This window comes from Clinocottus analis, unplaced genomic scaffold (assembly GCF_023055335.1).
Source record: "Clinocottus analis isolate CAN_PGR_092001 unplaced genomic scaffold, fCliAna1.0.p SCAF_17, whole genome shotgun sequence".
NCBI classification, from domain to species: Eukaryota; Metazoa; Chordata; class Actinopteri; order Perciformes; family Cottidae; genus Clinocottus; species Clinocottus analis.
Genome location: NW_027175898.1, coordinates 15,541,015 through 15,564,107, shown reverse-complemented (window position 1 = coordinate 15,564,107; position 23,093 = coordinate 15,541,015). Strand labels below are relative to the sequence as shown.

The following is a 23,093-nucleotide window of genomic DNA, read 5'->3' as shown; positions in this document are numbered from 1 at the left end:
AAGGATCAAGGTAAAGTAAATAGAAGATCAGATATATCCATATCCATATCCATCTTTTGTAGTTGTAAATTACAGAGAAGCATCCCATTCAACCAGTGTGGTTTTTCATTAAAATTTATTTAAATTTTCTGTTTGATGACGTTTTGTGTTTGTGTTGAATTGATCAAGCTGAATAGGACTTCTGAGAGTTTAAAGCATTTTTAATAGTTTTTTTCCCTTTTTTAATGTCTTTTGTTTTGAAGTTTTATTACTGCAGTCGGTGCATGTCCGGTTGCGCTCTTATTTTGATGGTACAAAACCGGAAGCTGGAAGTAAGAAACGGGACGAAATGAAAAAGTTGCTATAACGACGGGAAATAGTTATTAAAAGGTTACGCACAAGTCAGCATCTGTTTAAGTTAATTTTTAAGAAAATATTGTTTTAAATTGTTACGTTTTTTGTTTGTGTCGGAGCTAAAGCTAGCCAACTGCTATTGTTTTGGAGCTAAAGCTAGCCAACTGCTATTGTGTCGGAGCTTATGCTAGCTAACTGCTATGGTGTCAGAGCTAAAGCTAGCCAATTGCTGATGTGTCAGAGCTTAAGCTAGCCAACTGCTATTTCCGTTTTTTGCTTCATAGTTCTTACGGTGAGTTCAATAAACATTTATGAACAATCAGTTAAAGACTAAAGACATAATTGAGCCGGGGATGCTACACAAGCCATCGACAGCAGTCCTTTGAGGAAAATTCCTCTGGAAACACTTTAGTTCAAGTCCCCTTAAGCGTTGAATAAATGGCGCATAGAAAACACTATAATGTAGTTTCAAGCAAAACGTGTTTAATGTAACTGTAAATCCATCTCATAAGTGGAAAATGAGGGTCAATACAGTTGTAATAATATACAATATGTCTACATTAAATGTCCCAATAGCTGTGTACAAGAACATTATGTTTTATAAATCATGTATTAAATGTGCGTTTAATAGTGGAGCAGCACTCTCAACACAAGTACATAATAAAAATAAATCTTAAAAACTGAAATAAATGAGCTGCTATTTACTACTGTATGTGTGTCGCTGAACACGTGGATTGTATTTTCCCCTGTAATTCACACAAAAAAGAAAACGTCAGAGGGAGTAATCCAGAAATCACAGTGCCTAAATAAATAAAGCGTGACCAAGACAAACAGCCGTAAAGTGCAGATTACACCTGGCTGACTCAGAAACACCTTGTGCAGCTTTAAAGCTTCCCGACATGCTTTTCTGCCTCATAAAACACGCTTACGTTACAGTTTTGACAGTCAAGCTTGACCTGAGATGAATGAGACAAGTGATACGTTCAGGGAACGCTTACTGAAGGTTCTGCTTTTGTCATGAACGATGTTTCACAGAAGCGAAAGGTTAGCCTCTTTTTTTGGTTTAAAGGAGTTTCCTCTGCTCTTAATGACGAGACTGCACTCTGAAGTTTATGGTATTCAGTGAAATTGGGCCTTAATCTAGTACATATTTTCCTTTTTATTAGACAAGAAATCCACAAACTCATACATGTAGTGTTTGTTTATTGCAATTCATGAACAGCAAAATTAGTTTAAAAAAAGAGACTCAGATGAAGAGTTTCCGTTTATTCGAGGGATTCGAGAGTCCCACGATGTACAACAGGTATGAAACAAACACGGTCACACAATAATACTACGGGATGCACATTCTTACAGAATGACTTGTCTGCAGTGTCTCTACAAGCTAACGCTACTGTTAATGGCAACAAAACAACAACAAAAACTTCAAATAGTGCGACGTCTCTCGGAAAAAAATAACAGCAGTGAGACTTGAAATAAACAATAAAAATCTTGATCGTAGAGATTTATACAGCTCACGTCGCCTCGTTTGACCTTGTTCGACCTTCATAATCAGTCACGTAGAGGGTAGTAGTGCATCGGCTAATTAACTTAAGCACTTGATTTGAAGCTATAAATACATGTTGCTGTTCTGGCAAAGCACAACCCTCCCTCCCGCCCCTTCACACAACTTCCCCCACATTCTGCCTCATGTTAAAAATAGACACTTGTGTTATTTATTAGCACATTATCCAAATTTTGACATTAAACAGTTTATTAACATGTCCCCTGAAGTCAAATAAAATCTACGTTGCAGCCTGAGAGCTCAACTTTCTCACCTTTTTACAATATGTTGGGGCTTTTTTGTGTGTATTTTTGTTATACATAAAGGAATGTTGTCAGGCGGCCAATAATGTAAATATGGCGTTTATGGAATACAGATTTATTGGCACCGTGCTCCTGAGCACCACCTGTGCATGCATCTCTACCCACAATGCACCTCCCCCCAACACCTTAGAATCACTACCCTCGGTTTTCAGGGTAAATTTTAAACATAAGACCTTCGTATTTAACTCTGGTGACATTTAATGTGTTCCCATACGTTTGTAAATGTGTAAACATGGCAAAAAAAAAGCACAATTTATTTGTAGAAACCTGTGGGAATGCTGTGCTGTGGCTCTCCCAGAGCAAATACATATATTAATCATTTCTCGTGGTGCTAAATCAGCTGGTAGCGGGGGTCAGACTGAAGGGGGGGAAATAAAGGATGAGAAGGATGGTCGCCTCAGGTACGAACGCACAGGTGGGAAGAGGAGGAGGAGGAGGAGATAACACTGCTGTTCGGTGTTGTGACGAGAAGAGGGATGAAGCTGAGGGGACAAAAAGGTTCAAGGCTGGGTCACGGCACTGGGCTCCTTTTCATAGATGTAGCTGCCAACACCACCGGTGTTCACGCCTGGAAAGACCACAGGGAGAGCGAGAGGGCGTCAGGAGGGTTAAACAGAGCGGGCGAGACAAGGCGCAGCGAGGAGGAAAGCCGCCGCGCGGTCGAAAACAAAACAACACACACACACAACTCTCGAGCGACAGCGTTTTGTGTGCAGGCGGCCGCGTGGACATTCGGTTTCAAAGTGTAGCTGATAATGGGTGGGTGGACAGCGCCCCCTAGCGGTTACCTTTGGGCCCGAAGAGGACGGCGTAGCACGGCTTGTGGCAGTAGGGCTGGCTGTCGTGCTGCAACGGAGAGAAATACCAACATGAACAGTGTTTTTCTTCTACTTTTTTTATTAATATTTGTATTTGGAATCCTCTTTTTTGGATTTTACTTTGTTTGTTTGCTGTGCTTTTGTTTTTTTTCTTCTTTACCATTGTAAAGTGATCAACACATACACAAAAAATGAAAATATTTGCAAAGTATATTTAAAAAAATAGCATGTTCAGCTTTTTTTTGATGTATTAGGTGTCAATTTCAAATTTTTCTTCTTTTTTTTCATTTCCTTTAATCTGCGCTCTTATTTTTGTATGTTTTATCTTTGTTATTATTTTTCTCATTCTTGGTATATAAATAGATATAAAAATAAAAATCACGATTATTTTTTTATCAATATTGAGATTGGGATTGTAATGACAAGACATCTTTAATAAGTTAAGATATTCCTTTATTAGTCCCGCTAATTCAGTCAATGTTCATTTAATTGTGGAAATCTTAAATCCTGATCAAGCCCTGTGGTATACATTTATAATTTCAAGAGAATTCACTTGTTTACATGTTTTTGTTTACATGTATTTATCTCTGACAGTGTGTATTTATGGAATGTCGATTACAGGGGTAATGAAAAAGTTGCATGTCGCTGTGAAAATTGAAGCTTCGTCTGATTGTTTTGACTCTGAGGAAGATCTTCACAGACTCCAATACAACCAGCTATATGAAGACGGATCTTATGGCTGAATTTATCCCTCTCTCTCTTCTCTCCCTCCATTTAATTCCTCCCTTGCTCCGTCGTTTTCTTCCTCCTCACCTCTGCGTGGCTGCCAGGAGCCAGAGTCTTGCTGCACCTCTCACAGCGCAGACAAGGTCGATGCCAGTCTTTACCCAGGGACGTCACCTTCTCGGCTATTGTGACACACACACACACACACACACACACATACACACCTGTGAGATGCCATGGCAACCGTTTGCAACTTCACACCTTTTCATTTATTTTTTTTAACCTTTCAACCTTTTTTCTCCTTCACTTAGTGCTGCAAGAGTGTTGGAGCCACTCACCGAAATACACCTTCTTGTTGCAGCGGGGACACAAGTTGGCCTCTCCGGAGAAGGTGGTGATGCCAGAAGCTGAAACATTACACACACACACACACACACACACGCACACACACACACACACACACACATTACACTACTGGAATGGCAAAGGAAAACAATTAAGACCAAGTATTAAACAGTTTTAATATATTTCAAGAGGGAATTATTGAGGGAGGAAGATTGCTAATTTGTTGTGGTCGTCATGTTTAACATAATTAATATTCACTCCCTCTTTCAACAGCCAATCATGGATGCTGAGTGAACATGTAGTGTTGTGCTGCGGCCTGCAGGGGGCGCCAAAGACACTGGTTTGGTTTTTATTCTATAACGAAACCACCTTCACATTACACACATTATAAAAGCACAAATTTAATTATGCATAACACTTGAGTACACAGAAACTCAGAACACACATACAACTTAACTAAAACATAATTATTATACAATAAAAAAGTTTGAATATAAGTCTTAACCTGCCTCAAATCATGACATGAAAGACTGTATTTATAGTAGATTCATTCTAATGAATGTACATCCACCCATCTCTCGTTTTTCGATTTGATTAAATAAAGTTTATTTATGCATTTTTAAAAACTTTAAACGATTCAAAAAGATCCCTCATTATCAAAAAAAAAAAAAAAAAATCTTAAGTTTTCTGGCCTCAACAACAAAATGAGTGGAAAACCGCCACGAACTGAAAACTGCACAGCGGAGAGAAATTGAAAAACACCTGATAACATGATTTTGTTCCTGCTGACGGGAGTTTCCCAGAACACACACACACACACACACACACACACACACACACACACACACACGCACACACAAGCACACATACACACACACAGGTCTAAGAAAACCCTCCTCAAGTCCCAGAAGACTTTGTGTCGTCTGCGTTCTTATCGAGTCAGCAGCAGCTTTCCTTCCGACCTAAAGCACCAACATGTCGAGCTCTTTTTCCCCCATTAAACACTTGCTGATGGGAAGTTTCATTTCCCAGTAGGCCCAGTACGAACGCGCGCCTCTGGTTTACCTTTGGACGCTGCCTTCGGGGCGAACACTCGCTTCTCCTCGGCTTTGGAGGCCGAGTCCACGCTCGTGGGAGACGGGTTGTTGTTGGCCGGAGTGTCGTACACGTAAGAGCCGGCGCCGCCGATGTTCACGCCTGGAAAGACGCAGCAGAGGAAACATCATGAGAGACTTTGTGTGTGTGTGTGTGTGTGTGTGTGTGTGTGTGTGTGTGTGTGTGTGTGTGTGTGTGTGTGTGTGTGAAGAGCCTTAAATTCACAACCCACAGGAAGACTAAAAAATAATTTATCACAAACTCAATCAATACATGCTGAAGTACATGCATGAATAAATGTATTAACTCATAGATACAAGCTAAAATAAATCAATTTTACATTCATAATTAAATTACCATATATTTTTTAATGGATCACAAAATAGAGATATTTAAAATTAGCAGCAACATTAATTATTGTATTTATTTGTACATGAACTTCAGATTTTATTATGTTTAATGCATCTTGCATTAATTAAATATTTATTTATTTACATATTAGCTTCATCTACTGTCCAATGTATTGGTATATTATGGAGTATAATGCAACACAACTGTGTCGTCATTTCATTTAATTAACTCATTTCTGACAAACTGAATATGACAAGCTTCCACAAGATGAATGTTATGAAAGAGCTGTTGAATCAAGTGGCCACTGAAACCTTATTTATTCATAAATATGTTCCAACTTTATGTTAAATACATCTACATGCAGTTCACCTTTCGGCCCAAAGAGGGCAGCATAGCACGGTTTGTGGCAGTATGGCCGTCCTCCGTGCTGTGGGAGAGACAGAAAAACAAACTCAATGAGCATGAAAAGGATTTTTTTTAAACAACAAATGGGAAAATATGTAAGAAAAGTCATATATTTAACACTTTTTCCCCAGACATCCTATATCATCCTATATTTTTCATTTAGATGGAGAGACTGTGTCCAGAATTGGAAACAAGCTCCTTTTATTTTCCATTTCAACACATAATAATGACGCCGCCCGTCTCCGAGGAACGGGATGCTGTTGACGAATCCGGCGCCACACTTCTGTACCCCCGACGAAGGCCTCGCCACTTGAGGGGGGCGGGGGGGTCAGCGCGAGACGTAAATGGCTCACTGCTGATGCATGCTGGGAATGTGGCGGTCAGTGCAGTGTGCAGGACCATGTGACCAGCAGGGCCCCGAGGGCCAGGGTGACCACCGATCCAGAGCCCGATGCCCATAGAAGAGAAGAACCCGAGCGAATGCCGCTGGGCAAGACGCCAGCCCCCCCCTCCCGGGGGTTGGTAAGGGACATCCTACCCACAATGCCTTCTGCTTTGGCCACTTGAGATCCTTTTTTTTCCTCAGAAGGGAAAGGATTGCTTTCTCACCTTTAATAATGCATCAACCATGACCGGATCCGCTACTGGTAGAGCGGCCACGCAGTCCTCTCACACTTCCTGTTTGACATTTATGAGCTCCGTGATGGTCTGGCCGCCGCCGCCGCCGCCGTGACTCAGCACTGATGACTTTCTCAGGGCCGGACACACAGGGCTCCATTGTCAAGAGAAGCGAGCGGTATGTGAACAGTCTGCTGTACTGTATCGCCCCGGCTGTGAGGGAGAAGGACCCTAAAAATGGATTATCCATCGCTGCTCAGCCCACTCTCTTCCCAGAAGTTCACTTCCCACATCCTGACATCTAAATGTGTTTTTCTCATCTTTTTCTTTTTCCTGACCTCATCTTCATCTCCGTGCCACATCGCTCCAACCTCCACTCTCGCTCACTTTGCCGCGGTTCGGTCCAGAGACCAGAATGAAGGTGGAATTAATCCAGCTCCACTCTGGTCACCGGTCTGTTTTTTGCTAGTTTTTGCTAAAGGGCTAAAGAAGTAAAAGTATCCAGTATACTTCACTGATAAAGTTGGAGTCTCTAGCTGTTGAGGCTAGCAGCTGGAGGCTACATTCGCTGCTAACAGACGTCTGTAGCTCTTCTTGAGACCAGCAGCTAGAGGCTACATTAGCTGCTAAGAGACGTCTGTAGGTCTTCTTGAGGCTAGCAGCTGGAGGCTACATTTGTTGCCAACAGACGTCTGTAGCTCTTTTTTAGGCTAGCAGCTGGAGGCTACATTAGCAGCTAACACACGTCTGTAGGTCTTCTCAAGGCTAGCAGCTGGAGGCTACATTAGCTGCTACTATAGCACAACATACTCAAATCTCCGAGCCAACTGTCACGATCGAGCTGCATCGTGGGTAATGTAGGAATCAGGTCCTTATCCTTTTCTTTAAAAACGTTGCTCATGAGTCCGACAATCAGATTACAGCCTTGGTCTTCATCTTGTGAAAAGTGCCGAAACACTTTTTCACGACCGTTTTGGGAGTTTGTAGATCGTTATAACTTGAGATGAAGTTCCACAACAACGTCACGTCTGTGCGTTCTGACCCGCAGAAAAGGAGCTCTGCCATTTAGCGTCAGTCCGGATCTTTTAGGGTCAACATTGACGACTTGTCACCTCGTCTTTTTTCAAGCCTGGCTCCCTGCCACTGGCCTCGGGACGCCGCTGCCCTCATTCGGCCCCCAGGCGACCGGCCACAGTGGGCTCCATCCTGCCCCTCTTCCCTCCCGACTCCTTTTAAAGAAGCAGTCAGTCAGTATTTCACTGAGGGTCGTGACCTTTTGCATACCGGGCCTGAGATGACATCAAACACCCTCCGCAACAAAAACCACAATCCTCTATTTTTCCATGCTTTCAATTTATTATTTTTTTTCATACGTAACGTCTCTCAGCCTCACTCTGTTTCCATGACTATGATGAAGTATTGAGTTTTTTTTTGCCCACTAAAGTCAGGCTCGTGGCGCGATGCTGCAGCCCGGGGCCGGATTTGGATGTAGTCCATCGAGAGAGAGAGAGAGAGGATGGCGGAGAGAGAGAGATTGTGTGACTACACCACTGTAATCGTGCAGAGATTAAACGGCATCCTTTCGTTCGGTCTCCGGGGAAATTGCTTTTGTGTACAAAGACGCTGAGATCACATCCTCTTTCTGTTGAAAAAAAAAAAGAGCGGGAGACTCGCCCATCTATATGTTTACGAGAGAAGAAAAGGCAACTCGGCCTGCAACACTCACAGGGTTGAAATTCCCACAAAGACGACTCAAGGCAGGGGAAATAAAAGACATGCACTCAGCAATACCTTCTACTGTGAAGTGAAATGAAAGGAAACAACTTTATATCTCTACGCACCAGCTTTTTAAAAGCAAAATGTCATCAGGGTAAAGGTCAACAAACTCAAAACCGACGGCGTCCATGGTGCTGACTCCTTGGGAAACAAAAGTAAGCGCATAAGCTGACTGGCACCACTCCCTTCAGTATCTAACCTCCTTATGATACCGTGACAAAGAGTCCGAAAACATCCCCTTCTTCAATGAAATTATCTTTATTGAACAGGCGTTGTGCACAATCCTGAGAACAAGCATGTGGAGTGGAGGTACAAAGGACAGAGAAAATGAAAAGAAGCGACTGGATAATGCCGCCATCTTGCCGGGTGGCTACTAGCATGTTAGCGGTTAGCTCGCAAGCTAACCATAGCACGGTTTGTAGTCCCCTGCATCACTCAGTGTCTAGAACCACGCATGTAAAGATATTTTATATAAATTGAACTATAATTTTTCATAGTTTTATCATCGAGAATCCACTGTAAAGATCATCTTTTCAACAAGTCAATACATGAAGCGCCGGCTTCCCCTTTTTTTAGATTTCACAACAACGAGTCACTGAACTGTAAAGAAACAATGGCACGGAGGTTGTTGGCCGTTGACCTCGTGTGAACAACACGACTGCGCTGATGTTTCATCCAGAACGACGACGCAGCTACCGAGAGCAGAACACGCATTCACGGAGAAAAAGCCCTTCAAGTCCATTCAGAAGCCATTTGGTCGACACTGAGTGCAAATAATGTTAGCATGAACGGCCTCAGTGGGAAGCAAAGCCCTAACCCCGGGCTACGCTGGTCACACACACACACACACACACACACACACACGAGAAAGAGTCTATATCATTGCCCCAGTTACAGAGTTAAAACCCATATCTCCTCTTTCATGGTTTACCATTAAAACGTCCTCGTTCGTTGAGTTAATAGGTTGACTGTTTAAGACAGTGAAGCGGCAAATCACATTTAAATTATAATCTTTGGGTTTTTGGGCGGTTATTCAGGAGGAAGAACGTTTCAAGACGTCACCGTGGGAAAGTGTAACGTTCATTTCTACATATTATCAAGGTTTCTTTTGATTAAACAGCTAATTGATGAATACAAAATAAAAAAACCGACATATTTACATGTAATTAATGAAAATAGTAGTTAGCTGCAAGCCATGGAAGTATTGAGATTCTTTAACTCTGTACAAATACTGCATTTCAAAGTAAAAGTACTTATAATTATGCATGATGGTTTATTCATTATACACATACATTATTGAAATATTACAAATGCAATAGTCTTATTTTAATTCAACTGTGATTTCATAATCCTGATCTTAAAAGTAACTAAAATCTTTGATATAAACGTCCAGTTGCAGAACATTAGGAGGACAACACTTTCCTCTGTAACGTAATAGAGTAGAAGTATAAAGCAGTAAAGGCACTCTCACTGGAGGAGACCGATTAGCATCAGCCGCATTAAACTCGAGCGGTGAGCGGACGCCGCCGCTCCGCCGGCGTCTTACTGACCTCAGCGTGGCCTCCGGCGGTCAGCAGCTTGTTGCAGCGGTCGCACTTGAGACACAACTTGTGCCAGTCCTTCCCCAGCGATGACACCTTCTCAGCTGCACATGTGAAAAAGACAAAAGAGACATGGAGGGAGGAGAGAGAGGGGGGGGTGTGAGTGCAAAACGGTCAAGCGGCAACTTCGGAGACATTACTACGAACAACGGCCGCCGCTTGACGCCGAGCGGAGCGATGACGTTTGCCCTCGTTTGCGTCCACGCTGCAGAATAATCATCAGCTTGTGCTGCGTCTCTGTGGCCCTGGAGGGGAATCCTGTCATCCAGCCAACTTGAGCGATGGAGGGATGGGGGTACTGGGAATGCCCGTGCACCACCACAGGATGCAGCCATGATGTCATTGAGGGGGTAGATGGCGTGAGTCCCCGTCCAGCTGGAGCATCGTTAGGGGAGGGGAGGAGGGGGGGAGACCCAGATCCTTTGTGTCACCCCTCCCCCCCCCTCCTAGTTTACAGTAGACCCATCCTGCCGCAGACGGCCCTTCAGCCCCGTTTCCGTCCCCCTTCTTCTCTCCCAGACCGACTCCAGACGAGCAAAAGGGTCCTAATTATAACGTTTCCAATAATAAATCTCTGCTGCGTCCACACAATGGACCCCGAGGAGCCGTGCAGGCAGCAGAGGAAACAGCTTCTCTTATCAGACGGGGCACAAACAGACGGATGCTGGGGTCTGCTTCCTACATGCTCTCGGTCAAAAGCTCACACACACACACACACACACACACACACAGTTTCGGAGTCAATTACATTAACTAATTTGTCTGAATATGGAGGTCATGAAAAGGATAAACAGGAATTTCCTCTCTTCTTGCGTTAAAAGACAGTTTCATTTCATTCAACCAGTCCAACTCTTTTTTTTTGTACTGTTCCTTTTATGGATGTGTATTTTTGCGTCTGTGTCCATTCATCTTCGACCAAATGAAAACACGTCATTCAATCATGCATTTGAGTTGATGTGGATCACGTGTAGGAGGTCCAACTGTTTACCCTGCATTCACTTCTCGCCGTCAGTTACTAAACTATCACTGAGACGATCTACCAGCAGCGAGACCCAGAGGGCCGGGTGCTCGACCTCCCGTCCACACTGCAGAGCGGAGGAATGCTGACACAGCGGACTGCCGGATATGTTAAATCACTCTTAAAGATACTGTTATTTAAAGAAGATAAAAAGGCGGCAATGAATCATTCTTTAAAAAGGCGCTTCAACTTCCACTGTTCAGGGTCGAGCTGCAGTGAAGAGCTGGTCATCATTGAGAGAGAGAGAGAGAGAGAGAGAGAGAGAGAGAGAGAGAGAGAGAGAGAGAGAGAGAGAGAGAGAGAGACAGGATATTCTTTAAATATGAGTTTAATGGCGCTTATGTTCTCCTATAAGTCATTCATGGTGTTGCACTCAGTTGTTCGGATGGAAAGTGACTGAAACAGAGAAGATCAAACCCTGGAACGCAAGTATCTGGAAAAGTAACTTCCTCCTTTTCTCGTTCCTTTTTAAATTAAAAGAACACACCTTTTAAAAACTCCTTCAGACGATGTTTAAGGATGTTTGAAGATGTTTAAGTAGCGTATAAGTGGAGCCGAAAAGTTCAACCGCTCTGCTCTCCAGAGTAAAGTGTGTGATTTAATGTCCTCGCAAATCGGAGGATACCCATCATACACCTCTGCAGTGTCACTGTCGTCAGCGCGCACGTGTGTGTGTGTGTGTGTGTGAGTGTGTGTGTGTGTGTGTGCGTGTGTTCATGTCATAGACTGACACGTGAATGTGGTCACACCACCAGACAGATATGAATAGAAACAGTACCGGTGTGTCCTCGTCCTTCTCTCTGTGACTCTGTGTGTGTGTGTGTGTGTGTGTGTGTGTGTGTGTGTGTGTGTGTGTGTGTGTGTGTGTGTGGAGTGTATAACAGCTCCCTGTTTTAAAGGGCAGCTGGCAGTGTAGGAGGGGTGAGCCCGCCTGTGTGCATTATGTGTCGTGGGAGTCGCAGCGTGTGTGTGTGTGTGTGTGTGTGTGGGGAGAGGGGGGGGGGGGGGCACCGGCTTCTGGGCCCAGATGTTTATACTATAACCGCACCAACTCGTGGCCGTATTATCCGTCATACTGCGCAGCCGAGACGGAGGGAATGAAGCCAGGAAAACATGCATTTAGGTGGACATCACACGTGCAAAGAGGGAATAAAGAAAACCTTCAGGGTTCGGTTAGACCTGAGCGACTCGTGTGAACAAACAAGCTCCAAGTCTCTCCGGATGTTCACGTTGACATCGTCAACATCGATGAGGATGTGCCAAATCCTTTCGGCTAATCTGCTGTCTCTCTGTCTCACTCTAAAGCTCACACCAAAAAGGACCCCCTCCACCTCTTACGGGGTTCAATGCAAACAGCTGGACAGCTTCGTAGGGAAATCACCGCGAAAGAGTTTGAGTAACTTCTCCTAATCTAGACTCAGATGATGCAAATCAAATGAGCAGAGATCATTTCTGCAAACAGCACATCACATGTGTTTAATGTGAGAGTGGATTAACACCTCGGCTCAACTACCGTTATGTATAAAACGCCACAATATTGAGGTGCTAATCGTTAAAGTGTCGTCCCGAAATACCATCAACACGTGAACTTTCAGACAAATTGCAATGTCGTAGCAACGTGTATAAAGAGACAATGAGCAATAGTATCATCATATTTTTGTGCAATACTGTTATATCTTTCATGTTTTGTGCCTTATTTTTTTTTTTACCTTAAGTTTATTTTATTTGTGTGTTAGGAGGACTGAGCAAAATAAGCTTTTCATTGTATAAAACTATCAGTGCACATGACAGTAAAAACATCTTGAATCGTGTCACATTGGCTGCAAAAAGAGCCAGAAATGTCAATTTACCATCAGGTGCCTGTTTTCTTTTTTAAAACATAATTATCTAAAAGTTGTGAGAGGTTGTAGAAATCCAGAAAACACCTGGATTTGTCTCTAATATCTTTCATTAGTGTCGACGGTCCTGACTGCAGGAACACTGAGCTCCAGGTGCGCTGGAACCAGAACCAAACCATGATACCTGCACGGCTCTAAGCCGCTTAACTTCATCTGTAAATTCCCGGTCTTAAGCTCCTGCGTCCGCCTCTCTGATCGCATCGTCAATATGCTTTAAATCACAGAGAGACAGACGGCCGCTGACTCCTCTTCCTCGTGTGACTCGGCGTCGGTGTTTTTACGATCGCTTGTTTTCACTAAAACGTTCAAATCAGAAGCAAAAAGAGCTCCGTGGGCAGAACGACTGCGAGATCTGGAGCCAGGAAATTACCAAACGGGGCTCAAGTGCACACAAACACACACATAAAAATAAGGGAAAAAAAGGAGAATTTGATTTGACGCCCAACGAAAAAGAGGCGTTACGACGGCAGGAAATGAAGGCGGCAGCATCATCATCATCATCTCATCTGAAAACACAGAGCCATTCAAGGCGCTCGGACGAGACGATGCCAGTCGAGGCACGAGTCGGTTGTGTTCAGTGCTTTTACGTAACTGGAAAAAAAGCATTAAAATAGCGCATTGGCTCATACTTTCTGATTTAATAAGGTCAGGCGTATTTACACTGTACATAAAAAGCAACGGGTGCAACGTGAATGACGATGGAAATGGAAAAAAAAACACTTTTCCACCTTATTTATTTTGCTTTTTTCTGCTGTTCTGATGACGAGTTATCCAGGATATCAGCGCATACGGTACATATGTATGAAGAGACAACAACAAAATCAGGACTCTGTAATTGGTTCTGACTTTATTCCTGCGAAATTAGAGTCATAAGACATTAAATGCATCGGGTCAAGAGCATTTCATATCAAGACTCATGTGATTTTCCAGTGGTAATAATCCGATTCATTTTGCTATTTCTGTGACACGAGATTCACTTACACTTATACGATCTTATTAAGACTGAAACCAATCATGCAGCAAAACAGAACGTCAAGCGACAGAACTTTGTCGGCGGGTCTTCAGAGAGGAAAACAAACAGCTGACTCCTCCAAATGACTTAATTACAGTTGCGTAATCATCATCAGCGACGGAGGGCAGCTGCACCCGAACACCAGCGCCGATGACAGACTGAGATTCCTCCTCGAGGTCAGAAGGAAAACTCAACCTTTCTGTCTTTCTTAAAGCATAAAAACAAGCACAGCTTAACTCCCAGCATGCAACATGCTCTGAAATGTCACGTGGGTGCTCTCTTACATCGCTCAATACATCGATCGGGCCGCAGCGGAGGGAAAGGAGATCACATCTGTATCAACTTTTTAATGAGTTCCCTCTGTAACTGCACATTGCTAGGGCTTTTATTGTGAAAGGTCAGAACAGAAGGAGAGGTCTGCTCCGCCTTTGTCGAGGTTGAAAAGGCGTAATCAAGACTATGGATGCTGTGTTGCACAATACTGTGCACCTTTGCAGGCGTACTTAAACTACTACCAGCCAATAACATCCGTAAAGCTCTGTATCGCACTAAAATCTAAATAAACTTCTATACAGATCTGATTTCAATCCCTATTATAACTGTTCACCGCTCAGCTTCACTGGGATTCAGCAGCTAAAGACACTTTACAGAGACTTTAAAGAGAAGTGCACATGAGAATGCATCATCGCGGTCCTCATAAATATATCAAAATGTACAGTTTTTAATGATATTTTTGATCGGTTTGCACATTTGAACACGTTTGCGCCAACGTGCGCTCTGGTTTCTTGGCAGCGGCTCGTGATGTAACCGTTGTTGTTGTGAATATCTGCTCACGGGCGGTTGGCTGGGTTCAGTTCTGTTGAACCCTGCGGTAACGTGGACCCTTCTGTTCAGCTCGTCCTTCAACGAAACCATCAAAAAAACACACGGATGAACCAACACACACACATGGACCCTCCCTCCTCTTCCTCTTCCTCCTCCTCCTCCCCTTCCTTCATCAGTGACAGCTGAGTCCACGCGGGTGTCTCTTCTGTCACTGCAGTGTAATAACTGCACGTCCTAATAAACACACACACACACACACACACACACACATACCTGACTGACTGACCGACTGGGGCCCCAGAAGCAACGCGGGACCCAAACATGGGCGGTGCATTTAGTTGTTAAAAGAAAACAACATGTCCGTAGCTCAAGAGAAATGCAAGAAAGGAAAAAACAAGCGGCCTGCGTTTCCTTCTCCGCATCCTCCTCTTTCTATTCGGTTCTCCGGAGTACAAACTCCCCCCGAGGACTTGTGACCTTTTAACTAAACTTAAGGACAATCGCCATTCAGTCGGGCACAGCGGGGCATTCAGGCTCGCCAAGGGAGGAGACTTTGAAGGAGTTTTCAGCTTCAGCCATAAACAAACTGCTCAACCTACAACCTTCAGTCTTGTAGTGAAGGACGGGTGCATCATTTATGTAATGTCTGAGTAACAGGCTTATATAATTACTCTTAAAACACAAAAAAAATTATTAAACTAGAAGTAGTGATTCATTCATCCTGAGTCAATCTATCAAAGTCTAAGGAATTAGGTGTTTGCAGCCAAAAGTATGAATAAATGTTTGTTTTCATTGATTCATGATTAATTAATGGATTATTTATTGGCTTAATTCACTAAGTGCAGTCCATAAAATGCCATAAAATAAGGACAAATGTCGTCAAAGGAAAGTTGCCAGAGCACAAGGTGCCCTGAGCTAGTTTATATTTCATAAGCAACCGCTATGAAAACCTAATAGAATTATTTATAATGTGTGTTTATATTCAGCATGTATGAAAATACTCACATTCAAGGAACCCAGAGTATAAAAGACCTAAAGGTCTGCAGCCAATGCTTTTTTTCATCATCAGTAAATCTGCCGATTTATCCAAATACCTTCTTTTATGTCCAAAAAAACAAATATCTTGTGTTTACAAAATATATATAAGAGAATAAAAAGGTGCAAAGCCTCACAATGGAGAGCGAGAAACGCGATAATTTCAAGTATTCAAGCACTTTTATGCATTTTCTATCCAACGCGATTTCCCGTCGTCAATAAGGCGTTGAAAGCAGCTTTCTTTTGAATGGCACAGCACTTAAAAAAAAGTGAATCTTCTGCCGGGTTTGTGAGGGATCGGATAGCGAGATGACCCGGTCAGCGGTGCGTTAAACATGAGCATTGATCGCTTCAGAGCTGCCGTGTTGCTGTGCAGCGGCCGGGATGCTCAAAAGAGCCAACAAGGAAGCGTGGATCCGGATCTGGACCCGTCTCCTCTCGCGGCTGATGCGACCCAGAGGCCAAAAACCTCGGCTCTGGAGGTCGTCTGTCGCCTCAGCCGAGGCGAGGTTTCCTCCCTGGGCTTCTCCCGCCTCCTCCCCCTCCACCCTTTGTGAATAAAAGAGGCCGACCTCGTGAATTTGGCCGGCTGACGTAAATGGGCCGCAGTTAACTCGCATCCTGTCTGCGCTGGTCGGAGAAGCCGCGGGGCTGAACACCACCCTCCCCACAGCGGTCCCTCCCTCCACCAACCCCCCCCCCCCTCCTTGCCCCTCCACACCTCCTCCCTAACCAGTCGGGACACTGTGTGCCCGGCTACTGGGACTTCAAACCAGAACGGCACGACTGGCATGCAGAGTAGTGGACCATGTCTTCAAAAGAAGAAGAAGCGGGACACTAGAAAGGCATCTTCAGATGTAGCCCATGTAATTGGATAATCAACCCCTTTGTGGGGGATGGGGGATGGGGGGGGGGGGGGGGTGTCACATGACGGAGACGTTGCGTGACTAAATACTATTAACTTTGAGTGGCGCTCGTAAAGAGGAAGCGTCTAAGTGAGCACGGGGTTCAAGCGGAGTAGAGTTCCCTTTGAAAGTGTAAAGAAATAAATAATGAAAGCGTCAAAAGATCAGGAGTTCAGGTTGAAGGCTAATCCTTGAGATTCCAGTCCAGCATCGGAGGTTACTGGTGGCACTGGCTGGGGCTTTTTAATAATAATAAGTCCCAGATTAATACAACAAAAACTACTCTGTGTGTCTGTTGACAGAGGAGGATTCATCCTGTCCCGTTGTTTAAATAAAGAAGAAGCGCAAAAAGTGATCCTTGTTTTCTTGTACTGCAGCTAGGTAGCAGGAAGCAGGGCTAAGGGATCAGGAACCAGGATTTAGGGAAAAGGAATTATGGACCAAGAATCAGAGACCATGAATTAGAGACAAGGAATCAGGGACAAGGAATCAGGGACAAGGAATCAGGGACGAGGAATCAGGGACGAGGAATCAGGGACGAGGAATCAGGGACGAGGAATCAGGGACAAGGAATCAGGGACCAAGAATCAGAGACCAGGAATTAGAGACAAGGAATCAGGGACAAGGAATCAGGGACGAGGAATCAGGGACAAGGAATCAGGAACAAGGAATCAGGAACAAGGAATCAGGGACAAGGAATTAGGGACAAGGAATCAGGGACAAGAAATTAGGGACCAGGAATCAGGGACAAGGAATCAGGAACAAGGAATCAGGAATAAGGAATCAGGGACAAGGAATTAGGGACAAGGAATCAGGGACAAGAAATTAGGGACCAGGAATCAGGGACAAGGAATCAGGGACAAGGAATCAGGGCTCGAGGGACTAACAAAAACGTGTCACAACAGTTGGTTGGGTTGAAAAACGTTTACAATTTAGTAAGTAGTGTCCTTCACTATCGCTGCAGTTTAGGATCGTGCATCATTCCTAAATCGACCTCTTTAGATACGTCTTTAAAAATCATTGAATTTATTCCGTCCAGTGCAGTTAAAACCTTCATGGCCAGACTTCAGCCGGTGCTGGAAGCATGCCGAGCTTCTGTGGGTGCACAACCTCCACATGCAAACAAACCCCTCCAGGAATAACCGCGAGCGTGAGACATTCGGGGTGAACTGTGGACGACTTTGTTCCTCTCCGCCGTTACGCAACAGGTCATTGTGCTCACAGGTGAAAAGGTTTCACCTGTGACCGTCCAACAACGTCTCCGTGAGAGGATCACGTTGGTGCAGAGACGAAAGGGGGCCCTCCATGGACTCGGTGCACGGTGGCTGGCGGGTTACGCAACGGCAGCGACTCAAGAAAAGACGTTACGTAACCGAGGAGGCGCATTCACAGCCCACCGGGCAGCCGAGTGGAAAACAGGGAGCGCTGTGGTGCCGACAGAGGGGAGGAGGAAAAACAGGCTTTGTGTGGATGTTTGGGGTAAAAGAGGGATAGAAAGAAGGAGGTGTGTGGGAAACTTATCGTCAGGCTGAGAGGACGAAGTGCGCGGAGACAGAAAGAGCTTTGTGTGAATAGAGATGTCGTTACTCATTATAATGCATGAGGCACTTTGAGAGTGAAATAGAATAAAAAAGGCATCTCGCCCCATTTTACCCCTCCGGTCCTTCGAGGTGGGGAGAGAGGAATTCAGGGCCCGAGGCGAGAAAAAAAGAGAAAGAGAACGAGAGAGCGAGAGGCTGGACAGGAGCCGGACTGAGAGGAACCAAGGGGGGATTGAAAAGGGAGGAAGAGAAAAGGTCCCGACGGAGCCCACCATTAGTTTCTCGTTTATTCCTTTAGAATAAAGAGGAATCGCGGCTCCGATTTGTCATGCACAGGACAGGAGTTGTGACTGAATTAGTGTCACTCACACACTCACACACACACACACACACACACACACAACAGTGTATTTCCACCGGGGTCGTCACATGTCAGCTCGTCCCTCATGTATTTTCTGCGTCTCTGTTGCACAGGACGGAGCAGATGTTAGTCCAGCCAACCCGACGATTACAAAAATGCTCACATTCTTTAAAAAAAAAAAAAACACCGCCAACGAGGGATGTTTATTTTCTCCTTCTTCTTCTTCTTCTTCTTTAGCTTTTGTTTATTTAAGAAAGAAACTGCAGAAGCAGAGCGAACAGCAACAATCCCAAAACGTGCACTTAGTGGCGATGAAACTGAACCGCCGCCACCGAAACACACACAGCTGTTCATTAAAGGAACGAACGGAAAATTATAAAAACTTCATCCCGGACTGCGGCTCACCGCAGCTGTGCGAAGTGACAGAGTTTTATTTTGTGTGTGTGTGTGAAAAGAGGAGAGTCAAGTGTTGAAAAACTTTTTCCTGCTCAAGCCAACAGTCTAACAGCTGGAGGACCAGGTGGCGGAAGAAGAAGAAGAAGATTTTCTCGATCAGGAACACATGTCCTGGTGTAGATCAGGAACGCTTTATGCCCCTCATTTGTGGGACTTTTACCCGGTAAGGATTTCTGGCCACGTATGAGGGAGGAGGATGTGTGTAGGTGGAGCCGCTGAGCTCATTCTGAAGGATCTGACATCACGTTGATGCTTTTCGGGGCTGTGGGCAGCCGCTCGGGCCGAGCGCCTCTCCCTCCCCGACCTCTCCCATCGCCTCGTCACAGCTGTTTTCCCAGCCTCCCTTTGCAGTGACGGAGAGTTTAATTATGTCATTCACAAACCCACCTACCTCCCTCCCTCCCTCCCTCCCTCCCTCCCTCGACAAGTGCAGCTCATCCCACCCGGGCCGGGCCCTCAAAAAGCCGTCCACCATCATCATCATCCTCCACACAGTCGACTCAGCCCCGGGGGCGCTCAATAAGACACACCCCCCCATCCCAAAAATAGCTCCCACTAGGACGGATCTCAGTGATTTACAGAAGAAAAGAAACACGCACACACACACAACATGCATCACAGAGGAGCCGTGAGTCACCCGCTGCAGCGAATCAAAGCGTCTGCGCACTCGGAGACGCTTTTAAAATGTGCAAATTAAATCACATTTTGCAGACGTTCATTCCACGCCGGCGAACCTTCTGGGACCCACATGACGAGCGGGCAGCTGGGCCGCTCGCCGCCGTTACATAAGAGGACTTCCACGCACTCACGTAATTGATTTTGACCCCCGTGACAGCTCCCATGTGCGCGGCGAAAGCGCAGATCGGCGTCGAAGAACTCATTTTTGTTTTGCTTTTTTTATTCCCAGCACGCGGCCGAACGTAAACACTGGATTACTCGCGGTGGACCGGGACACGCGGAGCGTTAAATACGCTCCATGGCGTGCGCGGCCTTGGGATTCATAAACAGAGATTTTTTATTTGTGTGTGGTTAATCTTCGTGACCTGCGCGCCTTTAATCCTCTGCTTTTGCGCTCATCCCGTGCACACGTCTCACGCTGTAAACATCTGGTATAGTAAATAGAGGACGCCATCATCATCATATGTGACTAAGTGTGACACTTTTGCTTAAAGTGAATGTTTGGCTTTACACCCATCTCTGTTTACAAGGATGCAAAAGATGCATGTTTACATGTGTTCCTCTCTGACGCAGCGTGATGCTGCTTCCTCCCGTGAGTGGGCAATCTCAGCATATGGCATCGCCCGCTGCACTCTTGGCGAGGGAGGGCCTTTCTCTCTCTGTCCATAAGCCAACTGCCAGGGCTTGGATGTTTACCAAACACGACAAATTAAAAAGAAAAATGGCACAGATCAGTGTCAAAATCTGATGCATTATTTATCCAATGTTTTTTTGTTTTTTTAATTTAGCGCCACAGCATGGTTTCTCCCACGTTATGAAATACATTATTTGATGGAATATTTGTTCTTTCGGGCTTTTTGTTTACATTGAAGTTTCTGTGAATCATTTACACTGCCAGCTAAAAAAAGAAGCCTAATCTAAGGAATGTTACGGACTTTATTTCTGTGAGAAATTCTTTTGGGGAAACACAGGAATGTTTTGCATCCCCCCACCACCACTGAACACCAGAGCTTAAAGCAATATTGATCTTCATGGAGCCAATATTAGACTGTCAAACATGCACATACTTTTAATAGACTGTATGTGGAGATATTGTATAAAACACAGGAGGTAAAACGTGAATGCATACAGCCAGAACTCTGATTAAAAAGTAGGCATTTTTTAGTAAATTTACATTGTGCCTAATATTATATATAATATTATCTACTTTTTTTTCTTCAATGAATGGACATTAGGTGCTTTGTATTTATCTATACATGCACATTATTCATTAAAATGTGTAAATTAAGGGGCTACAACGTCACACTAACTAAACCACGTTGCACCCCCCACTAAAAAAAAAAAGAAAGAAAAATCGATATCACCATAAAATAACCCACAAAAGTAATTAAAAAAGGTGGAAACACAAATAAAAGCGGGTAAACACTCACCGAAATACACCGTCTTCTCGCACTTGGGGCACTTTGACGACATGTCGCGGGTCGCGGGCTCGAGGGAAAGTGACCTGTTTTGTTCGTGCGGAGCTGCGCGTGCTCTCTCGGTCTCTTCTCTCCGCAGCAAGTGTCCCCGCACAGGAGCCGCGAGCATCTTTTGCATAGCTCCGCCCCCTCTTGCCTACGTCACGGTACCCGAGCTTGTGTCCCCTTCACGTGTTGTGGGAAATGTCATATTTATTGTTATGGAAGTAGTCTTCAAACTCATTTAATTTCCTAAATTAATGTATATATCTTTCATCCCTGTTGTGTTTATTTTGTTTATTTTATTTAACATTTTATTTAACATATATATATATATATATATATATATATATATATATATATATATATATATATATATATATATATATATATATATATATAACAAATTTCCCCTTGGGATTAATAAAGTATCTATCTATCTATCTATCTATCTATCTATCTATCTATCTATCTATCTATCTATCCATCCATCCATCCATCCATCCATCCATCCATCCATCCATCTATCTATCTATTTATCTATCTATCTATCTATCTATCTATCTATCTATCTATTTAAATATAATGTTATTATTTAGCTAATATATACACTTCAAACGCTTTGGTCACTTTAATAAATACTTCATATTCCGTCTGTATATGATATTGCTACTTTGGATTATTTTTTTTCATTACTATTTTATTACTGTTTTATTGTTTTTTTTCTATAACTTTTTTGTATGTGTCTCTTGTGTGTAATTTACCCACTGCGGGACCAATAAAGGATTATTATTATTATGTATTATATGTATTATTAAGTATTTAAGCTAGTGTTATCTGATGGTAAAAGCAGCTTCAACACACAAACTGAATTTCTATTTCCTGAATATTTTAAGTAGCCTTCGAACACGCTTGTCTCTGGAAAAGCAACATTTAATTTAATTTCATATTAGCGACGAAGTGTCACAATGTATGCCCTAATTGTTGAAATGAAACTGTCAATCGGACCTGAAGAGTGTGTGTCATTGGGTTTGGTCATTGAGAGAAGATGTACAAAAAAAAATCATACACAACATTAGTTTCAAGCTTACTCTTTTGAATCAATAGCTGTTTGTTTGCGAGTTGAATGTTTTACGAGCAGCACCTGAAGGCAGCATTTGTCTCTCTTTCCTTCTCCATGAGCCAGCCTGTGGTCTTGTCATACCCAGACTGGGCCAGGCGGGAAAGCTTTTTTTGAGCCAGTATAGTGCAGGAGGATACACATGCACTCCCATTTCCTCCCTCCCCTCCTTTCCACAAGAGCAGTAGGAGTCGTGTTGGGGTTGAATCACAATGCTCTCTTTCAGAATGAGTGACACGTAGGAATGTGTTTGGCAAAGGGAGACGCTGAAACGTGGCCTGGGTGGATTGACTTTCCCCTGAAGGAGGCCGCTGGCGTCGTGACATTATTAGAGCCTGCTGGCTGCAGACAAACAGCATCTGAATTTCACACAATCAAGTTGCATCATTCACTCGTGATGACTTAATTAAAAAAAAAAAAACGCATCATGAGCGCCTCTTTCCACTTGGGTGTCTTGACCGAGGTCATCTCTTTCACACGTGGGTGCTGTCTGCTCCGTCTGCCTTTTAGTGACACTGTGCAGGTCTCGAGTCCTCCGCTCGGATATTTCCCACGTCTGTGTCCCGGCCGATTAGCACCCGTCAGCGCGACCCGTAACGGGTTCCTCCTTATCTCTGAGCTCACATTTAAAAAAAAAGAAACCAGTCAGCTTGAGGCTCAACGGCCAGATTGCTCACATGAGCAATTTATGGGGGCAATTTATGGGGCAACCTTGATCAGCATCACAGCCCAAAGTTGGGGGAGAGAGTCTTCACGCCTCAGCACTCTCTCTCTCTCTTTCTGTGTGTGTGTGTGTGTTTCACAGAGGACAAAAAGGTCACGTTCACCTCCAGTTGTTTGCTGTGGTTGCAGG

General features: G+C 44.1%; 1 protein-coding gene across 1 annotated transcript; it reads right to left on the bottom strand.

Moving 5' to 3' along the window:
- Window positions 1-1,519: 1,519 nt before the first annotated feature.
- Window positions 1,520-21,210, bottom strand: crip2 (cysteine-rich protein 2). The gene is made up of 8 exons (XM_068580301.1): window positions 21,094-21,210; window positions 9,884-9,978; window positions 5,904-5,961; window positions 5,154-5,285; window positions 4,082-4,150; window positions 3,831-3,925; window positions 2,988-3,045; window positions 1,520-2,767 (listed from the first exon to the last, which is right to left on the bottom strand). The coding sequence occupies exons 1-8, from the start codon at window positions 21,134-21,136 to the stop codon at window positions 2,700-2,702; spliced, it is 618 nt and encodes a 205-aa protein (XP_068436402.1). The 5' UTR covers window positions 21,137-21,210; the 3' UTR covers window positions 1,520-2,699.
- Window positions 21,211-23,093: the final 1,883 nt, after the last annotated feature.

Excerpts from the sequence above, each read along its gene's own strand:
- crip2 (XM_068580301.1), bottom strand. The coding sequence starts at position 21,136 with ATGTCGTCAAAGTGCCCCAAGTGCGAGAAGACGGTGTATTTCG. Across the intron at positions 5,962-9,883 it reads CCGCCGGAGGCCACGCTGAG|CACGGAGGACGGCCATACTG; the intron begins GTCAGTAAGACG and ends TCTCTCCCACAG. Across the intron at positions 2,768-2,987 it reads CGTCCTCTTCGGGCCCAAAG|GCGTGAACACCGGTGGTGTT; the intron begins GTAACCGCTAGG and ends TGGTCTTTCCAG.